The sequence below is a fragment of the Plectropomus leopardus genome, chromosome 16 (genome assembly GCF_026936395.1).
Source record: "Plectropomus leopardus strain MGB_pleo_1.0 chromosome 16, ASM2693639v1, whole genome shotgun sequence".
In the NCBI taxonomy this organism is placed as follows: Eukaryota; Metazoa; Chordata; class Actinopteri; order Perciformes; family Serranidae; genus Plectropomus; species Plectropomus leopardus.
Window position 1 is genome coordinate 24173546 of NC_142191.1, and position 20237 is coordinate 24193782.

General features: G+C 40.2%; 1 protein-coding gene across 1 annotated transcript in view; it reads right to left on the reverse strand.

Annotated features, from left to right (window-relative positions):
- The window catches only part of cad (carbamoyl-phosphate synthetase 2, aspartate transcarbamylase, and dihydroorotase), a 29975-nt gene extending 11974 nt beyond the window's left edge, over positions 1 to 18001 (reverse strand). The window contains exons 1-27 of the mRNA XM_042503035.2: positions 17563 to 18001; positions 15947 to 16086; positions 15647 to 15776; positions 14625 to 14767; positions 14344 to 14485; positions 13280 to 13451; positions 11464 to 11649; positions 11266 to 11375; positions 10764 to 10906; positions 10472 to 10603; positions 9367 to 9600; positions 9061 to 9282; positions 7454 to 7642; positions 7195 to 7319; positions 6710 to 6843; positions 6437 to 6549; positions 4115 to 4279; positions 3935 to 4020; positions 3555 to 3801; positions 3016 to 3114; positions 2565 to 2789; positions 2198 to 2380; positions 1851 to 2069; positions 1351 to 1518; positions 1022 to 1204; positions 781 to 885; positions 44 to 286 (exon numbers count right to left, since the gene is read on the reverse strand). Coding sequence (XP_042358969.2) covers positions 44 to 286; positions 781 to 885; positions 1022 to 1204; positions 1351 to 1518; positions 1851 to 2069; positions 2198 to 2380; positions 2565 to 2789; positions 3016 to 3114; positions 3555 to 3801; positions 3935 to 4020; positions 4115 to 4279; positions 6437 to 6549; positions 6710 to 6843; positions 7195 to 7319; positions 7454 to 7642; positions 9061 to 9282; positions 9367 to 9600; positions 10472 to 10603; positions 10764 to 10906; positions 11266 to 11375; positions 11464 to 11649; positions 13280 to 13451; positions 14344 to 14485; positions 14625 to 14767; positions 15647 to 15776; positions 15947 to 16086; positions 17563 to 17653 — 4329 coding nt within the window. The 5' untranslated portion in view covers positions 17654 to 18001. The remainder of the gene's footprint in view (positions 1 to 43; positions 287 to 780; positions 886 to 1021; positions 1205 to 1350; positions 1519 to 1850; positions 2070 to 2197; positions 2381 to 2564; positions 2790 to 3015; positions 3115 to 3554; positions 3802 to 3934; positions 4021 to 4114; positions 4280 to 6436; positions 6550 to 6709; positions 6844 to 7194; positions 7320 to 7453; positions 7643 to 9060; positions 9283 to 9366; positions 9601 to 10471; positions 10604 to 10763; positions 10907 to 11265; positions 11376 to 11463; positions 11650 to 13279; positions 13452 to 14343; positions 14486 to 14624; positions 14768 to 15646; positions 15777 to 15946; positions 16087 to 17562) is intronic.
- Positions 18002 to 20237: the final 2236 nt, after the last annotated feature.

Consider the following 20237-nt stretch of genomic DNA (forward strand, 5'->3'; position numbering starts at 1 on the left):
CTGCAGTACTAAGAACTTAAAAAAAGACAAAATAATGTCTGACCTGGACAAAGAGCTTAGTGCACTTGATATCGATGATGAGCGGGACAGAGTAGTCGATGGCCATGCGTCTCGTCCGGTAGCCTTTGGTGACAAAGGAAGAGAGCCTGCGACCTCCGCTGTTCCTCATGGAGAGGTTGACGACCAGATCGAAGTGGTTCTCCTCCAAGTAGTTCATGATGCTGCGCTGCTTCTCTTTGGTGGGACACTCGCTGTCGTCCTCAAATGGCCAATCCACCGCGGTCACCTGGGATAGGAAAACAACCGGATGTATCTGATGAGATAAATTCTCCTTATCTTAATGTTTAATTGTACAACTGGTCCCCGTTAAGTGCTCAGGTTGTGGGTAAAGTTACCGTTTCATGCACTCTGTAGATGATGACCTTTGTTCATTTTCCACCTCTGATGTGACATAGTTTTATTTTAAGTCTTTGAAACACGCCTGACTGAATTGATTTTTTCACATTTAAAGAAAGTTACAGACATAAACAGAAGTTCGACTATCATCGTCAATATTTTTTAATGTTACATTTCAGGGTAAAGCATTAAAACACTGACAATCAAGAGTGAATCCACAGTTAAGATGAGTGCAATTCTGGGACAAAGTTGCAAAATTAAACACTCAAAAAGAAGAGTTTTTAGTCAATCCAATAAATCTTGACTACCTGAATTAACAATATGCATTTCTAATATTAATTAATGCATGTTTGAGTGATGAGGTAGTCTAAAATATTAAGTTACCTTGACTCCATGTTCTGTGTAGAAATCTGCAGTTCCCAGACTGGCGTACAGGTCATAACCCAGAGCCTCCAGAGCCTGCACAGTGGGCAGCAGCTCACTCTTATTCTGTAAACACACAAAACACAGTAAAAAAAAAAGGTTAAAAAAAAGTTAAAGGGTTTCACATCTGTTTAATCGCTAACTCTTGGCTTTAATAAATTAATCTGTATTAAAAAGAGAGATACAGTGTGGATGCCAGCACCTTATAGCTGCCAATGGAGAGCAGGATGTTCTTTTTGGGGATCTTGAAGCCTGTGGAGAGCATGGCTTTGAGGTAAGCCTCATATCTGTTCTCCCCGAAACAGGCCACCTCGCCAGTGCTGGTCATCTCCACCCCGAGCACCACATCGGCTCCGGCCAGCCGAGAGAACGAAAACTGGGGAACCTGGAGGACATTCGATGTATGTTAAAGAAAGACGTGACACACAGTGAGGTGAAGTTTAATTAATGGACGCCTCCTCAGTAAAAGTCTCCAAAGAAGCTGCTTTACAGCCCCAACAAGAAGAAAATCATATGGAATGAGTTGGTTACCTTGACTCCTACAATCCCTTTTCCTCTCATGAGCCCTACAGGCTCTACCTCCTCCCCCACAATGGCTTGAGTTGCCAGGGCAACAAGGTCCACGCCCAGTGTCTTGGATATGAAGGGGAAGGAGCGAGACACTCGGACATTGCATTCGATCACCTTCAGCTGGTCATCCTGACAGAAAAAGCACAGCATTAGAAAACCGGTGTTAATAGTATTTTGTTGTGGATCCTCACTCTGACTTCCTCGCCTGTTTTCTTCAGAAATATTTGAAAATACAGCCACTGCATCCACTCTGTGTCTACTAAAACGCTATCAACAATGCATGTTTAGCAGGCAAATAACTTCTTCCATGATTATTTAAGTAAGATTATCTGGTAGACAAATAAGAAAGAGTTGAGGCATCTTGCCGGAGATGTTGAATTCAAATTAATTCTAAAACATTTTCGGGCAGACGGCCAGTTTCTGTGTCTGATGAATGTAGATCCTCCACAGATGATTCTCACCTTAGCAATCAGCTGCAAGTTGAAAGGTCCAGTGACCTGCAGCTCCTGGCCGATGGCGTGGACGATCATCTTGATCCTTTCTATCGTCTTCTGATTGAGATCCTGAGGCGGTGTCACCAGTGTGGCATCACCGGAGTGAACGCCAGCGTTCTCCACGTGTTCAGAAATCGCAATGGCCATCACCACCCCGTCACAGGCTACAGCGTCCACGTCTATCTCCTGGAAAATGCAAAAATGTTACAGACATTTTGAAATCCTCTCAGAAGAAGAAACTGATTTTATGAAGTTCAATTCTGACAGATCATAGTAGAGCTTAACTTTCACTACTTGAGATTTCTTTTCCTCACCTTGGCCTCCTGTATGAATTTGGAGATGACAACAGGGTGTTCTTTGGACACAGCAACAGCGTTGGTCAGGTATTTCTCAAGGTCACTGTCACTGTAGGCAACGTTCATGGCCGCTCCACTGAGAACGTAGGATGGACGAACCAGACAGGGATAACCCACAGTCTCACAAAACTTGACAGCAGACTGGAGAAATAAGAAATGGAAAATAGACGTGAGGATGAAGATTTCTTCCTAAATTAAAAAATACAATATGCAGAACAAGACTCCAAACAGTAAAACAATATTATACCCACCATAACATCAAAATGCAGTTTTTGAAAAGTCAATGGTTTACACCAAATTTTGGTATATACAAAGCGAGTTGTACCTCAGTATCGGAGAGCTCTTTCCACTGCGGCTGGCTGATTCCGATGGTGTCCAGCATTCGGGAGAACTTAAACCTGTTCTCCGCACAATCAATGAACTCCGGTGAAGTTCCCAAGATGCGGCATTGCTGACGGTGCAGCGACATGGCGATGTTGTTGGGCAGCTGGCCTCCCATACAGAGGATCACTCCCTCTGGGTTTTCCCTCTCATAGATATCCATTACCACCTGACAAATGCACAGTATATGCACACTTATTATAAATAATAATTGTCAGGGGGCAAATTAAATATCACACACCTGCAAAACCCACAATGTGCAAGTGTTTTAAGTTAAGCTAAATATATGCAGTGTAACACTCCATGAACTGTGTTTGAGACAGTTTCTATCAAGTTGATCTCTGCAGCACAAAATCTCACTGTTTGTTTCTTGAGGATTTATGTGAAAATCTTACCTCAAAGGAGATCTCATCAAAGTAGAGACGGTCACACATGTCATAGTCTGTACTGACTGTCTCGGGGTTGTAGTTCACCATGATGGTCTTATAACCCATCTGCAATAATATGAGACAATCATGTTATTACAGTAGCATTTGTTCATGTAAGCTGGCTGTCAGTTGTCATCTTATTTTCATAATCAGGTAAAAAAAAAAAAAAAAACAACTTTTAAAAAATTTTTAATAAAGTGACCTCACCAGGCTAAATCACAAAGACAGGTATTTTAAACAGCAAGATGGAGTTGGCTAGGAAGACACTTTTGCAAATTACAAAAATATGATTTTTTTTTATCAATTAAATAAATGTAAAATGGAAATATTATTTAACATATCTGTTATAAATTATATCATTTAAAATCAACAACTTTGATCATTTCAGACATATGTTAAAACCAACATCAACAACCAGCTATATATCAAGCATGAATTTAAAAAAAAGAAAAGTTTTGTTGAAGACACCAACAATCTGCAGTGGTGTGAGATCATGCTGCACTCACCTTCCTGAGCTCTGTGATGCACCCGACTGCACACCAGTCAAACTCCACGCTGCTGCCAATGCGGTACACGCCGGAGCCGATCACCATCACGTGCTGATCGTCGAAGCTCAGGTCGTTCTCCGTGCCGTGGTAGGTCAGGTACAAGTAGTTTGTGAAGGCAGGCCATTCAGCCGCCACTGTATCGATCTGCTTCACTACAGGTAGGATGGACCAATCATGACGCAGCTTTCTCACAGCAAGCTCCGTGCTGTAGGAGGAAGATAAATAAACACCTTCAGAAATAAGGACAATCAAAAAACAGGACGAGAAGGCAACCTGCAGATCATCAATTTTGGTATGAATAGGAGCATGCAGGGCACTATCTTGTCTCTCCAGCTCACCTCAGTACAGCTCGTGCTATCTGCTTGTCAGAGAAGCCCAGCTGCTTGGCCTTACGCATCAACTCTGGAGGCATGGCGCTCTCGTCCTATGTAGAAGAACAATGTCAACAAAAATACCAAAGACAAGAAGAGAGGACAACTGCTGTCACTCTCCCAATGTTAGTTTCTCATCAGTTTTACCTGGTTGTACGTCTCCAGCAGCAGCTCATGGTCGGCGATGTTCTTCATCTTGTGCAGGAACCAGCGGTCGATCTTGGTGAGCTCATACAGCTGGTCCACCGTGTAGCCGACCCTGAGCGCCGACGCCAAAACAAAGATGCGCTTATCTGTAGGAGTCTGCAACTCCTGGTGAGCAGAGGGGGCAAGAGCACATGAGCAGATATTTTCATTGAGAACTTTAACTATTATCTTGCTTGTTCTTTGGCCAAAGAATCAACCATATACACTTGATGATGATGATGATGATGATACATTTAACACACAATACATAAATGAAGACCCAATAAAGCAGAGATGTTAAACTCAAGGCCGAATTATATTTTGCCCACGAGATAATATAAAATGTCTATTAGAGCTGGCCCACCGGTATACAGCGCATGCACCTCTAATAGTACAAATCCCAGAATGCACTGCAAGTGTGTTGGCGCATCAATCAAGACCTGCAAGCACCCCCTCCTCCTCTGTTGACATTCATGCTGTCAGCCACCTCAGGAAAATTTAAGCTATCCCTCCCAAAAAATAGCCAAATGAAAGGTTGACTTTGAAAACAGGAGCTTTCTAAACAGGTGGGAGGCAGAGTGTGTGTTCACGAATATAAAGCACAGACCTGTTTGTCTTGTGTGCACCAACGTGGCTGTAACACAAAAGGTTTCCATTGAAAATGAACTTGAAAGGCTACAGATAGAGAGAGGAGCATAAGATTTTTTTAAATTTTATTTCATTTTATTTATTGAAATAAAAATAAGAAACGATGCCAATGATGTGTCTTATATTTAAATTTTAATTTCTTATGTGTTTATAATATTAATAAGCTTGCTTGTTCCCGATTCAATGTTTAAGCAAAACTTAAGTTGGTTTCCATATGAAAAAGTTTATCATGACATATCTGGGGAGAAGGGAAAACATTTTCTATTGTAGTCAATTTTTCAATAAATATGGAGTCTGGCCCGCAACTTTGTCCCAGTTTTTAATTTTGGCCGACTGTGCATTTGAGTTTGACACTGCTGCAATAAGGCATGAACAGTGTCATCAAAATGTATTATCTACCTGACACAATGCACAGTACTTTAGTTGCCATTAGCACCATCTGATGGCCAAGTTTAAAACACCACAACAGTTGTGCCACTGCACCACAATAATTGATAATTGACCATTGAATGACTTTTAAATAATTTTTTACTGTATTTAAATTTCATTGTCAATAAAACTGAACATCAAACACTGTTGAAGATTCCCTGTCAGAGGGCTTTTCATTCTATTTGCCTTTTTCAAGAGCATCTCATTATATGCTTAAGTATTCAGATAACACTATAACTTGAGTCCAGTTTTAGTAGAAAAATGACAGTTTTTATTTGCAGTTTTGCTGTCATGTACTCCATTATTGTGTCAGCAGCAACTGGCTTCTGGTGGAAATACTGGGGGCACTTTCCATTATGAATATGAATGAATTTAAATCAAAGTTTTCAGAACTGAGCTAAACAAGTCAAACAGGGAATAGTTATCAAGTTGCAGTATGCTACATTGTCTTCTCACTTACAGTGTGTGCTATGGCTCGTTCAGCATGTTTCAGAACGCATATGTTGTGTGGTTACAGAAATGCTTTCACAATCTTTTTCTCCAAAATGCAAATCATCTTGTATTTATTTAAAGATAGTCTATGCATGAATTGTCAGTGACTGTTTTTAAACAGTGTCTCCTACAAAACATATAGGCTTCAAAACATCCTGCCAAAGAACTACAGTTAAAAAAATCAGCCAGGTGGCTAACACTGGTGCATTTACAGAAATGTTGATTAATGTGCGTTTTCCATATAAATAACATAAAAATAAATGAAATTAAAGCAAAACTCAACCCCAGATTTACTGTCCACTTGCTATTTTTGTGTTTGTTTGGCATTGTGTCTTGAATTTTCTAAGCTTCCTTTATGCTGTGTGCTGCTTATGGTCTGCCAGGTGGTTTTTATCTTTTAAAAAAAGGTCCCGACCTCACGTGTGCACACTGTGCCCAATAATGTCCCAAACACAGCAAAATAAGGAGAAAAAAAAACACACGGGCAGAGTCTCTGCTGGTAAGTACACTGCCACAAACTTCTAGTGTGTCATAAGTGATGACTGAGAGGGGTTACTTTTGTATGAGTCTATCCATTGTTGTGCTTTTTAGGAAAATCCTACATAGTACACCATGGATTGAAGGATTACAGGTATCAGCAGTGACTCATAAACGTCTGGTCACAGTTTACAAGTGGAAAAAAAAGAGATAAACTTTTTTTTTTTTTTTTTTTACCTTTTCAGAGACAGGCTTGATGGTGTGGTCAAAGCCAACACAGTTCTCATCCACCATCCTCAGAGCTTTCTGGAAGGCCTCCTCAAAACTGCGGCCAATAGCCATCACCTCACCTGCCAAAAAAAGCACCGGTGAAGATGTTGTTCTGCATTAATGCAGTTTCATAAATAGTGATACAAGGTTAAGATCTTATCAAACACTGGTTCCTCTTTCCAGCACTTCATAAAGGCAAAAACATGTTCAAAAACATTGATAAAATTCTGTTTCTCTTACCAACACTCTTCATGGAGCTACCAATCTTGGTGGAAACCCTGAGAAATTTGCTTAGATCCCAGCGAGGCACCTTCACTACACAGTAATCCAAACTGGGCTCAAAGTTTGCTGTTGTCGAGTTGGTAACAGAGTTCCTACAGAAAGTAGAATTTACAGAGTTTTTTTATATAATATAATATGTTGATTAAATGTAACATAATATATACAAGTCAATTTTAAGTTAATTTCCCAGTCACAGAGGCTTGAATCAGGGCTGGCTATCCTTAAAAGTTTTTGCACACTGGAAATGTGGTACCTGAATTTGTGAATAAATACATTTTTCAAAATACTAACATACTTTTACGCAGGAAAGCTCTTGTTTTCACTTTTCAGCACTCACCTATATAGAGCTAAATTCTTAACTATACCCAGAGAGCATTGCTGTTGTTTATTGGATTTGGATTTATTTTCATATCATCTGTTATCTTTAAGCTCGAGACACGTACTTGAGTTGTGGCAGGGGAATCCCCAGGCCCAGTTTAGCCGCCACATAGGCCAAAGGATAACCCGTCGCCTTACTGGCCAGGGCGGAGCTCCGCGACAGACGGGCGTTCACCTCGATGATGTAGTACTGCAAAACATCAACATGCACAGGTCATAAAAGAATCTGTATGTGTGTTTTTATGTCTGTTCTGTTTGCATGTGTTTATTGGTAAGTATGAACAAAAAGGACCATTATTTTGTGTATTTAAACTATTGTGTTACCTGTTCAGACTCGGGGTTAAGGGCGTACTGGATGTTGCATTCTCCCACAATGCCGAGGTGCCTGATGACTTTGACCGCTGTGTTTCTTAGCATGTTGTATTCGTGGTCATTAAGGGTCTGACTGGGCGCCACCACGATGGATTCTCCGGTATGGATACCCAGAGGGTCGATATTCTCCATGTTACACACCTGAGCAAGAGGAATGAATGAAAGGTATTCCTTCAGTTTCATAATATATCTGTGCTACGTAAAATGAGCGAATCTGCATATTTTCCATTTAAACATTCTCCGTAAGAACATATTCTGCATTTGATTATGTGACAGCATGTTTCTTTGCCATAACAGGGGGTGCGGCCTTGGCACTGACATGATGAAGGTGTTTGTAGGTGTGTAAGACAATACCAGTGACATTCCAATGTTCAAGCAGTGCAGCACTACATTCAACAAAGAACATATTTTGCTTAATGTTCAACATTTTGGGGGATTTTTAAACATTCAAAACAATGTATATTCAAAACTTTTCAAAACACTCTGTTTATTCCAGAACACTTCCAGGACTTGGAAACAGTTTGTCTAATTTTAAAAACTTTCCCTGGAGTTTCCTAACTGTGACAGCCCTGTATTGTGTTGATACATAATTGCCAGATGATTGTAGCCAGGCACAATAGCTCATACAAACCAATCAACACCAAACCCAGACAAGTTCACCTCTGCACAGAGAGAGACAGTAAACTTACCGGTTCTGCCTATACTATTATATGACCTTTAAATGTTCCCTAAACATTTTGTCAGCACTGGCCGCCTGCTCCAAACCCGATGAAAAACACTCTATTTGCATGATCAATTTATTTTTAGAGATCAGGGATTTTATATTGAAAAAAATCTAATTCCCTCCCAGCCCAGACTGTGTACAGGGTTCCCACACATTTTCATGGACATGGACATTTTTTTATTTATTTTCTTTCCCACTTGCCTGGTGTTTTTCCAAACATTTCAGATTTGAACTATAATTAATTATTATTTCAGCAAGCTGGCACATATAAAGAGAGACGGACAAAGCACAGAAAGAGAAAAGTGTGTGAACGTAAAAAACATGGATGCATAAAAGAGCTACGGCACACTGACAGCTACAGAAAATAAATTTGCCGTTATGCTTCATTACTTGTTACCCACAGAAGATTACTCTAACAACTTCATTACATAGAAAGTTCCATGACTTTTCCAAAACTTTTAATGATTTTTACTAATTCCATGACTTTTCTTGGCCTGGAAAATGTGATTGTAAAGTTCTATAACTTTTTCATCAGTTTTTGTATGAGGCACACATACCTTCATTTATCCAAACTAGGATTATTATCTCAGATGTCCTATGAATAACAACACAGGTTAAGTCCAAGTGGTAATCATAATACCCACATACAAGCAGCCATAACCCCGTCAGCCTACCATCAGGTCTCGTTGTTTATTTGTCAAATGAGTGTTAAACGTAGGTGTGTTTTAATCACGGCCAAGTTGTGAACATTGCCAAATTTCTGAATTACCTGTTGAAGTTTGCGGACTGGGTATCAACTTCTTAATAAAACATCAATATGTTTTATTTTACTCACAGTGACACAGTTGTCATAGGCATCCCGGACCACCTCGTACTCAATCTCCTTCCAGCCTTTCAGTGATTTGTCCACCAGGACCTGGGAGGTGTGGGCGAACGCTGATGTCACCAGAGAGGTGAGCTCCTCTTTGTTGTTGGCGAAACCTGAGCCCAGACCACCAAGAGCGAATGCTGAACGGACCAGAACAGGGTAGCCAAGACGCTCTGCAGCTGCCACTGCCTATAAAGAATTAAAAAGACAGATTTAGATATTTGTTAAGAGAGCGCTTTCAGTTTTGGAGAAACGGAGGTAACATCTCCTCACCTGCTCGACAGACAGCGCCGCTTCACTGGGAGCAACATGTTCGTTGATCTCTTCCATCTTCTCCACAAAGATCTTCCTGTCTTCGGTCATCTCGATGGAGGCCACCGGTGTTCCCAGAACCTTTACTCTGTACTTCTCCAGGACGCCCAGCTTAGTCAGCTCCACGCCGCAGTTCAGAGCCGTCTGACCGCCGAAGGTCAGCAGCACGCCATCTGGACGTTCGTTCTTTATCACCTGAGGGCAAAAATGTGGACATTCAGCATTTATACCTCATGGAAACTAATACTGTAAAAACCTGTTGTCCAACCAATAACCCCCGTCTTTTGTCAGATGAAATCGAGAAGAATCATATTTCTACATACTGGAACTACTGCCTCTCGGTTGCATGCCTCCTCACAGCAGTCAAGTTACACTTAGAGTTTACATGTCTGTGAAAACATGGATGTTTCACAAACGTCTTCCTCTGATAACGCAGAAGATCTATACAACCACCACAGTTTGAAGGTAGACACACAAAATTAGGGTCACCAATTTAGTATCTGACCAATAACTCCCCTTCTGTTCCTGAGATATGACACTGATGTCAAAGTGAAGTTGACCTTTGGGATATAAAATGTCCCCATTTCATCATTATATCTTATTTGACATTTTTGTGAAATCTAATCATAAATAGCACATGAATTCTTGAGTTATGGCAAATCACATTTTCTTTTAGGTCACAGTGACCCTTTGACCATCAAATTCTTACAAGTTCATCCTTGAGTCCAAGTGGACATTTGTGCCAAATTTGAAGAGATTCACTCAAGGACACCTTGAGATATTGCCTTCACGAGAATGAGACAGACGCAAAGTCACAGTGACCTTGACCTTTGAACACCAAAATCTAATCAATTTGTCCTTAACTCAAACTGCAAATATCTACCAAATTTAAAGAAATTCCCTAAAGGTGTTCTTGCATTCACCCGAATGGGACAAACGGGGATCTGGTCACAGCAATCACTGGCGTAGAGGCAAAAAAAGACCTTTTACTGATGTATTGATTATATTTATTCACCTATTAGTCACCACATTCATTCAGTTACAGACAAAAAGAGTTCATACACACCTGAGTGACATACTCCGCTGTGATAGGCAAGAAGTAGACCTTGTCAGCAAGGCCCTTGGAGGTCTGGACAGTGGCGATGTTGGGGTTGATCAGCACAGTCTGGATATTCTCTTCCTTAAGAGCTTTAATCGCCTGGAAAACAAAACTACATTAATACAGCTTAAAGGCTACTTTAATGTTGATGACAGAAGTGTTGCGGTCAGCTTTAAAATCTTATTATCCTCCCTCAACTTTCACATCAACAGCATCAAAATATCTGCACTGCTGTTTTTAAAAAGTATTCTGCTCATACCTGGGAGCCGGAGTAGTCAAACTCCCCGGCCTGACCGATGGACAGTCCTCCAGAGCCCAAGATCAGGACCTTCTTCGGTCGGGAAACCTCTTCAGGCTTCGGGGAACTTGGGTAGGTGAGGTGGTCCATGAGACGCTGCTTCACTGGAAAAATCACACACGCACACACACATTTTTGTTTTGTTGCTCCTACTCATCAATAGTTTACATTGATAACTAAAGAGTTCAACAACTTGATACTAAACTGGTGTGTCTACAGAGAGCCCTAAAATGATCAAAACAACATATTAATGTTCAGGATGAGCCTTGTTTCGTAACGAAGTCTCAAATATATTTGAATTAACTGACAGAAAGCTAGACAAATGGGAAAGTCTGACTAATAAATGAATAATAATGTTTCACAATGATGCTATTAAAAACATTTGGCCTGAGAAATAATATGTTTTACATATACAAGTGAAGTCATACACTAAAAAAGGACTTAAAAACATTAAAATCGTTACCAGATTTGGTGGTGTTGCCCTCCTTGTGGTCTTTTACAGTCTCAAGAAAGACATCAAACAGGCTGACCAGATCTGTGGGGCCGGCCATGTGCTCTGGGTGGAACTGAACACTGAAAAAAAGCATCGCAAAGAATTAAATCAGAGCATTAAATCACCACATGTATTACCAAATCACTCTGTGTCAGCGACTGCCGTTACCTGAACAGCGGTTTTGTGTTGTGCACGATGCCCTCGTTGGTGTGATCGTTGGCGTTGGTGAAGAGGATGTCCCAGTCCTTCGGCAGGGTGTCAGGGTCGACGGCGAACCCGTGGTTTTGACTGGTGATGAAGCAGCGATCTGTTCCCTTATGGATGCACGGCTGGTTGTGGCCACGGTTACCGTATCTAAGAGACAAGAAAGATTAAAAATCAAATACATTTTAAGGACTAGATCTTAGTTTCATAATCTAGGATCTCATCTAGTTGGTGCTGTTGAAAAAGGACTGCTGGTCAACTGAGATTTCTAAAGTCAAGTGATCTTTTTTGCTGTTGTCAGTCAGTGTACTTCAGAGGATGTTTTGGTCCCCAGATAAAGCTGCAGAGTGAGCGCTCCTCAATTTAACTTGGCTAGTTTACCATATTGCATGTATCGCAATATACAAAAGGAACTAGTCAAACATGTGTTTAACAGCCAAATCCGATATGACCGACATTATTCGGAGTCGGGTACAGCCCTAAGGAGATATCCCATGACAGGCCTTATCAGAGACCACAAAACTTCTATATTTTGATTTAAGTTGTAAAATGCTGATGCATGCTGATTAAACCATGAAGTATTTTAGTTCAAAGATGAGTGTCAAAATGAGTTTCCATTTTTAGATGCATTCAATGCATCTAATAAGGCATTACTGTGACATTACCCTTAAACATTGTGGGAGCTCTGAGGAACAGTTGCTTTAAACAGTATGATAAAAGTAGGAGCTGCATTTTTGCCATTTTAACAACGTGAAATTCTAATGTTACTTCTAAGAAAAGATTTTTAGAGCACTGAAATCAAACAAACAAATTCTTCAAAATCCCCCATTTTAAGGATACAACACGTTACAGGGTGATGAGAAGCATGCAAAGGTGTTCTTGAGCAAAAGAGAAGCAAAACTCAAAGTGTTTACCTGATGCAAATTTAAAATCCGACACATTTAGATGTGGCTTTAGACTTCCAGGTCCAGGTGAACAGAAAGCATGGATTGCTGGATTACTGATAAATCTGCAGCTACTTACAATTCAAGAGATCCCAACCCCCCGGCTGTCGAGGTGCCAACAACATTCCAGCAGAGCAATGGGAACATTCGCCACCCGCTGTGACCTTCACACCAAGCCTGATAGAGCTGCCATCAGTGGAGACTCACAGATAGAACTGAGGAGTTCTGCAGTGAGAAGCGGACTAGCTTGTTTGTTTAGCCTTTCTCATAACAAGGCCGGTCAGTGCAACACTCGGCTGCTCATACAGGAGAGGCCAGACTGCTGAGGACAGCGAAAATCTGCAGTTCACATCACAACTCTCCCAAAAGAAAAAAAACTTTGTGGGCATGAATGTCTGTGTTTCTAGAGATTGCAAAAGGGTTTGGAAGAGATTCCCTGGTTCAGGTCACTGAGGGCACATTTCTGTCTTTGTCCTGTTCCAAAAAGCTTCGATAAGCTCTGCAAGACACATACTGAGCTCTAAATGTGAGTGCATATCAGCAGTATGCCCAAAATTAAGTTCACACTTTGCTCATTTAAAGGCATTTAAAGAGAGCTGTATAAATTGCAGAAAAAAAATAAGATGGATATCAAATGAAACCATTTTTTTTTTTAAATTAGAATATGAATGACAACTTTGTGATCAATTTATCACCATTAAGACTCTCAGTATATACTGTAAAAAAAAAGACGTCATTTTACAGTCCAAACTCAAAATCAGTTCAAAACAACTTAAATTCATTACAAACTGAGAAAGTACACCACTACAGCACACTGTGGAGTTTGAGGTACTAACTTCATCTTGTAGGTCTTCGATCCAATGACTAACGAGAGCAGCTGGTGACCGAGGCAAATACCAAAGACCGGCTTGGGACGTTCCACACAGACCAGCTTCCTCATGTTGTTGATGGTGGCCTGACAGAGCTGGGGGTCCCCGGGGCCGTTACTGATGAACAAACCATCAAAATCTACACGAGACAAGAAAAAGAAATGACGCTTAAAGTGAAGGTTGGACAAATATATCACACTGCATCCATATCTGTGAATAATAACAGTGTTTTGTCACATAAAACTTAATTTTATTAAGTTTATTTTATTAACTTAATTTTAAATATCTCTGTTATTGGTCCTGTGCCACTTTATTTAAAACTTCTGAAAAAACTTTGAACAGGGTTCCTACAGCTTTAGGTACGTTAGATTTAAAACTTTTTAAATGCCACTTGTCATGAAATTTAAGACCAATTTTACATAAACCAAAAATTGACAATCAACTGATTAGCGACAATTTTCCTAAAATATTTACTGACATAAAACTTTTTTGGTGATATTCATGCAAGGGGAATTCATGGATTTTATATGTCTAAAACAACAACAGTTATAATAATAATAACTATAATAATAATAATAATAATAATAATAATAATAATAGTAACAAAACATATTTCCAGTTACATTTTGATTTTACAATGCAACATCAGAAAAAAAAGAATCATAAAATCCCATTTCCAATGCCTGAGCAGTTTTAAGACTTTTGAAATATTTATTTAAGACATTTAATATCAGTTAAGGCCTTATTTTTAAATTAATTAATAAATGATTAATAATTAATAAATGCTTTTTATTACTTTTTAAGGATCTTCGGGAACCCTGCCTTTAAGTGATTTTATGTGAGAGTTTCCTTAGAACAAATGCAGGCATAGTCCCATATTTCGGCTCTATGTTCTGCAAAAGGTATGCTGAAAACTTTCCATAATTACTGCTTACATTTTGTCGACTTCCTCAACATTTTAAGTATAAATCAACAAGCTTCTGGCAAGTTAAAGTAAAGTTAATTTTTAGCAGCAGAAGTGTGGGAAAGACCTGTGTTGTCCAACGGGTGGTCCCAGGGTACAACAGTGACACAGGCGCCCCTCTCAGCCAGGCAGCGGATCTGGTTGTATTTGATGCCACAGTCCACCACTGTGATTCGCAAACTGCCACTGGGGTTGAATACTCTGGGCTCCTGGAGACAATCACAAGAGAAGTAATTCAGTATTATTTAGTTACAGGGTTCCAAATAAGTGATAAGTGATAAGTAATAATTTTGGTTTTTTTTAAAGAGTTTTTCATTTAAAAATGTTATGAAACATCTAGTTGGTTACCTTCAGGGAGACCTCCTGGACCAGGTTCCTCTGGTCTGGGTTGTCAAAGGGAATACTGTCCTCAGGGGTCCCGTCCACAACCAGCTTCCCCAACATGGTGCCCTTCTCTCTGATCTTCTTGGTCAGACAGCGGGTGTCAATGCCTAGAGTGCATTAAAACAACAAATAATTTAAAATGTGTAGTGTAGGTCCAGCGTTTTATAATTAAAAGTGTGCAAGTATCTCTGTCCATTCTATATGTCAGATGACAAAGAGTGCAGTTACATGGACATTAAACGGCCGTTTGTGAGGCTTATCCCGGTTATGATCATATTTGGGATATGGTGTTGACATGAGCACAGACAAATCGGGTTATTGACATTCTGCATATGCATCCTTGTTTTGGAGCGCTCCAGCTAGTATTTTTCGGTTTCTAATTAATGGAATATGGTGTTTACATGCTCAAACACATGCAGGCGATACTCCAAAAACCTGATCACAAACGGGTTATTCATGTCCATGTAAACGCACTTAAAGTGTAATTTGATTATCTTTTTTTCCCACCATTCTCCTTCAAATATAGGCGTTCACAAGGGTCGAAATGCGTCTTAAAAAACGGTCCTATGTTCTTTTCTGGTGCCATACTCAGGGAAAAAGTATTGTGCAGCAAGGGAGGACGCACACACAGAGAAAACAAAAAAGAGTCTCAGACCATAGTCTTCTATTTCATACATTAAAGGGGTTCAAAGAGTTCAAAGGTTCCAGTCCATGTTGGACTTTCCTCCTTGACAAATGTTGCACTGAGGAAAGTCCGACATTAAATGGCACTTTTGCACTTTTTGATCATTTTTTTCACTGTTTGTGTAGCCTCTTACTGCATCAAAAAGTAAAATCCAGTCTGAATCTCTTTTCTGTCCCCTGCGTGCCATTTCTCCCATGCTGCATTATACTACTTCAAATATAAGGCCAATTTGTTTGATTTCTTTACATGCATGCATTGAACTTTGTATTAATGTAATAGTATCAGTCTATTTAGTTCTGACCTTGTAATCCAGGGACACCTTGCTCTTTGAGCCACTGGTCAAGTGATTTGACTGAACTCCAGTGACTGGGACTCTCCGACAGCTCTCCGATAATAAGAGCTGCAGCGTGGATCTTTGACGACTCAAACCACTGAGTAAGACAACGAAAATACAAGGAAGAAACCACAATCATTATGTTGTGCTGTTATGAGGAGAATAATGTTATGGTCATTAACAAAAAGTTAAACTCAATTTCTTCCTTTTTCCTTGTTTTTCAACACGCTATATCACACTTGAGTAAAGTAGTAAATAACAGCCCACCTTGCTCAGTCCAAACTCTCCCTCTTCGTCCTGCGGCACACCATAGTTGCCCACCAGAGGGTAAGTGAGGGTCAGCAGCTGGCAGTGGTAGGAAGGGTCGGTAAGAGCCTCGGGGTAGCCCACCATGCCCGTCTGAAACACTGAACACACAAAGCGTTAATTTATAGATGAGTGGTACTAAAACTATTCAACAAGTGTATTCGTAAGTCACTGACACCAAAACTCTGACAGTGTTCACGTTCTGAAGTAAATCCTAAATCAGGGGTGTCCAAACTTTTTTGGAACGGGAACCAGATTAGATACTGTGAAAAAAACATGTGGGCCAGTTGCTTCTCACATTATTTGGGTTACTAAAAAAACGATCACATATAGATTAAACAAACAACTGTTCCAATTTTATTAAAAAAGTCTTCAACTTTCCATCACTCCTGAGAGCTGTGACCCTCGCCGTTTACACTGTTATGCTTCTTTCTTCATTTATGTGCTTGTTTATTGTCTCTACACAAAAACAGTCTGTCTGCACAGTTCCTACTTGGTGCATGGCGACAACTGTATGACAGTCCTGCCATTTGTGTGTGTGCGTGTGTGTGTGTGTGTGGGGGGGTAGGAAAAAATACGATAAAGCAATAAAGTCACCTTCCTTGATTAACCCAAATTGTGTGGAATACCACATATAGTACATTCTGAGGGCCATTTTAAAATCTGTCAGAGAGCCAAGATTGGCCCCTAGGCTAGACTTTGGACACGCCTGTCCTAAATCATTAGCTCAGTATAAGCTTGGTAGTAAAAGCCATAATTGCCTGATTATGTTATTTTTTTACATTTTATTTAGAAACACAGACAAAAAAAGTGTTGATTTCAGTTTATGGTCATTTTTAAGCCTACTACTAGTACAAATGTACTGGTAAATCTGTAATAAACTGGTAGTTAAACTGGACCTGTATTGTAGCATCCAGGTGCAAGGGACTCTACTGAACCACAGAGGTGCATTCCATGACTGTGTTGCTTGTCCCGCCAAACTACGCTGAAAATGTCATCACTTTAATGCTACCTTGCTTATCGGCACAATTACAGGCCACACAGAGGAGAGTTTGGCCTTGTGCAAAATCAATATTGCACAGTCTTAAATTCGGTATACCTGTCCCACTCTTAGCTGCATCTATTACAACACAGTTCAACTTTTACATAGTAGCGCGCAGATACAACATAATCTAACGCCGGATATTCGTCTGCCAAAATGTGCCACACTGAAATTAAAAGCTGCTTTATCAGTGGCTCTTACCAAAAGACGGGACATGACCTGCCAGAAACACGCATGCCCAATAACGTTAGCGTAAACTAACTCCACGTTTAACTGACAGATGTTTGAATGGAGTTTGGCGACACGACCCTGGTGAGTGAAAGTAACGCTGGAGGTTTTGGAGGCGCTTGTAACTTCCAGGACCATCGTGGCAGATTATCTGAAGCGACATCATGTCCGAAAGAACAAAAAAAATACCCCGAAAGAAATGTCTGACATGAAGTTAGCTATCTACGCAGGCAGATTTTATGAGCTAGCTAAAGTAGCAGTAATACAATGAAGTCATGAATTAGCTTAGGAAAAGGACGTAACGTACCAACTTCCCCCGACACTGACACATTTGCACCAAAAAGGAGGCCTTTGAACGTCGTCCCGTCCTCTAGAACCAAGGTTGCCATTTTCGTCATCGTTTCCTCTCAGACAGCTAATGCTAACTAACGTTACTGTAAACGGTAAATAAAAGGATGTCCAAAGAAGTGATGAGTCGCCGGTCTCCACGTGAAACTCACGCCGCGCGCGGAAGCAGGAGGTGGAAGATGAGAGTCAAAAACTACCGATAAAAACCGGATTGGACCGCCGGGCAGATGTCTGTCAGCTTGTAGATGAACACGACATAAAAGAGGCAACACTGAAACAAAAAAGGCTGTTTTTTTAGATAAATGACCGGTTAGACGGACGGGATGGTGGGAGAAAAGTGTTCCACACACGCCGCCAGCAGTGTGGAAGTCGGCCCGCAGCCTGGACCGGTAAGTTTGACCCACTGACACGCTGCACTTCCTTTTATACATTTCAAAATAAACGTCACAGTGATAAAGTACTGGATCGATAGAATCAGAATCAGTTTCATTAGTTAAGCAGGTGTGTGCACTTACAAAGAAGTGGACATTGTGTGTGTGTGTGTGTGTGTGTGTGTGTGTGTGTGTGTGTGTGTGTGTGTGTGTGTGTGTGTGTGTGTGTTTTATATGAGTGATATGAAAACTGCACTGCAGGAATTTTATGATGCCATTTCATTGTTGCTGGTGATTTTAATCAACTCATCCTTCAAATCTAAAGATGTAGCAGGATCAAGAACAAAGTGTAATTTAATTTTTAAACATTTAAAAAAATCATTTACAAATAAAATCTACCGTCTACCTTCTATACGTATTCCGCATTTGTTCCAGCCCCCTCTGCACTCTGCACGACTGCACTATTGTATCTATACAGGTTGTGTAATATATATGATGTACTTTGATTTGGCAATATATGCAGAAAAAACCGTGCGGATAAAACATTAGTTGCAGCAAAATACAGTGAATGTTTGATATTACAGGGCTGTGAAACTGCATGACTGAAGTTAACTGTTCATCTGAGTGATGCTGGGAAATCTTCTGATGTCTGGTTGTGTTGGCATAATGTTCTGTCGCACCTACCAGAGGGGAGAAGTTTGAAACTGACTGTGTTCAGGGTGAGTCCTGAATCTGGAGGTGTATAAGTCCCGAATGGATCCAGGATGAGAGTGTTTGTATCATATATATATATATACATATAATCTTTACAGTAGGTCTAAATTTGTGCATTTAACTCAAACAGTTTGACCAAATGACCATTTTGAAAAACCTGTTTATTAATTAATTAATTAATTAATTAATTGGGTGTGATAAGCACATTTTATAGCTGCAACAATTGTTGATTTATGTGCATTATACGTTTTAATAACTATTTTAATTTGATTTCATCAGTATGTGATGCGCAATCTGTAAAAACACGGCAATGCCATGTTTATGTACATGCAGTACTTTAATTTGAAAGTACAATAGCTTCATTCCTGTTCAGAAAACTCAACACAAGTTGGCGCCACTGTGACGTCACCACGCTGGTTGAGGGTGGGGGGTGACCCGCAACAGCAGCAACGCTTCACAGCTGGAGTACTTTCTGCACCCACTAGGAAGACTATGTAGGTCAAGACATGTCTACAACTGCTGGAAAAAGTACCGGGAAATCTGGTTTGTGTGTTTATATTCACCAGAGGACAAAACGAAATGTCTGTGTAGCGCCACCGCGCTCCCAGGAGGATGGATCCTGATGCGTCTGTTGTTGAAACTTGATCATCTACCACCATCATTAATAGATATGATAGATAGTGTACTTACAAGAACATAATTCAAAAACGCGCAGATATGCAGTAGTCTACACAAGATACAAAAGTGCAAAAAGGCAGGTAGCAGCAATAAATGATAGGGGAGATCGAAGGCAAATGTATTCCTAAAAAAAAAAAAAAAAACTTGAGCTAGGCTATATGGATACATTTTTTATGTCGGTAAATTACCAAAGTCTACCTTTGGCTATAAAAACATGCAGAGTTTACTTTTGTTCTGTCTTTTCTGAATCATGCAATTTGAGATGTTACAGTTGCCCCAGGTCTTCCCTATACAGAGAGCACATCTTATAAAATAACAGCGTTTCCTGATGCAATCATTCTGTGTTTGATGCCTGTAGGGAATAAAGGACTTATTATATAAGTTGTGGCTGGTTTCTTTGGACCCCAACTTGATGGCCAGATGGGAGCAGCTCAAAATCTGGGTGTAATGGATGTGAGGTATCTGCAATTTTAATGTTTGTCCTTCCTGTGCACAGCATTGCCAGATATATTACTGAGTTTTTGTGACTTGACAGTCACCTTCCTTGCAATGTTAACAATCTTGGAGAGCTTGTTATTGCTCTTTGCACGCCAGTTGTGTACTTTTTGTACAGGCTGATTATTGAGTCTTACAAGGAATGTGCCTGGTTCCCTTTTGTTTTATTCGTGTTATAAGCTGTCGTTTTGGCCAGATTCATTTACTGTTGCCTGATACCAATCCTGAAGTACAGTGACTTGGCTAAAGTAATCCTTTTCACGGTTGACACTGTTTTTCAGGTCAAGACCAACAAGAGCCATATAATCCACATATTTCAACTGCCTGACGTGACTGCTGTGGGCCGTCATTTCAGTTGTGTAAATATAAAATAGCA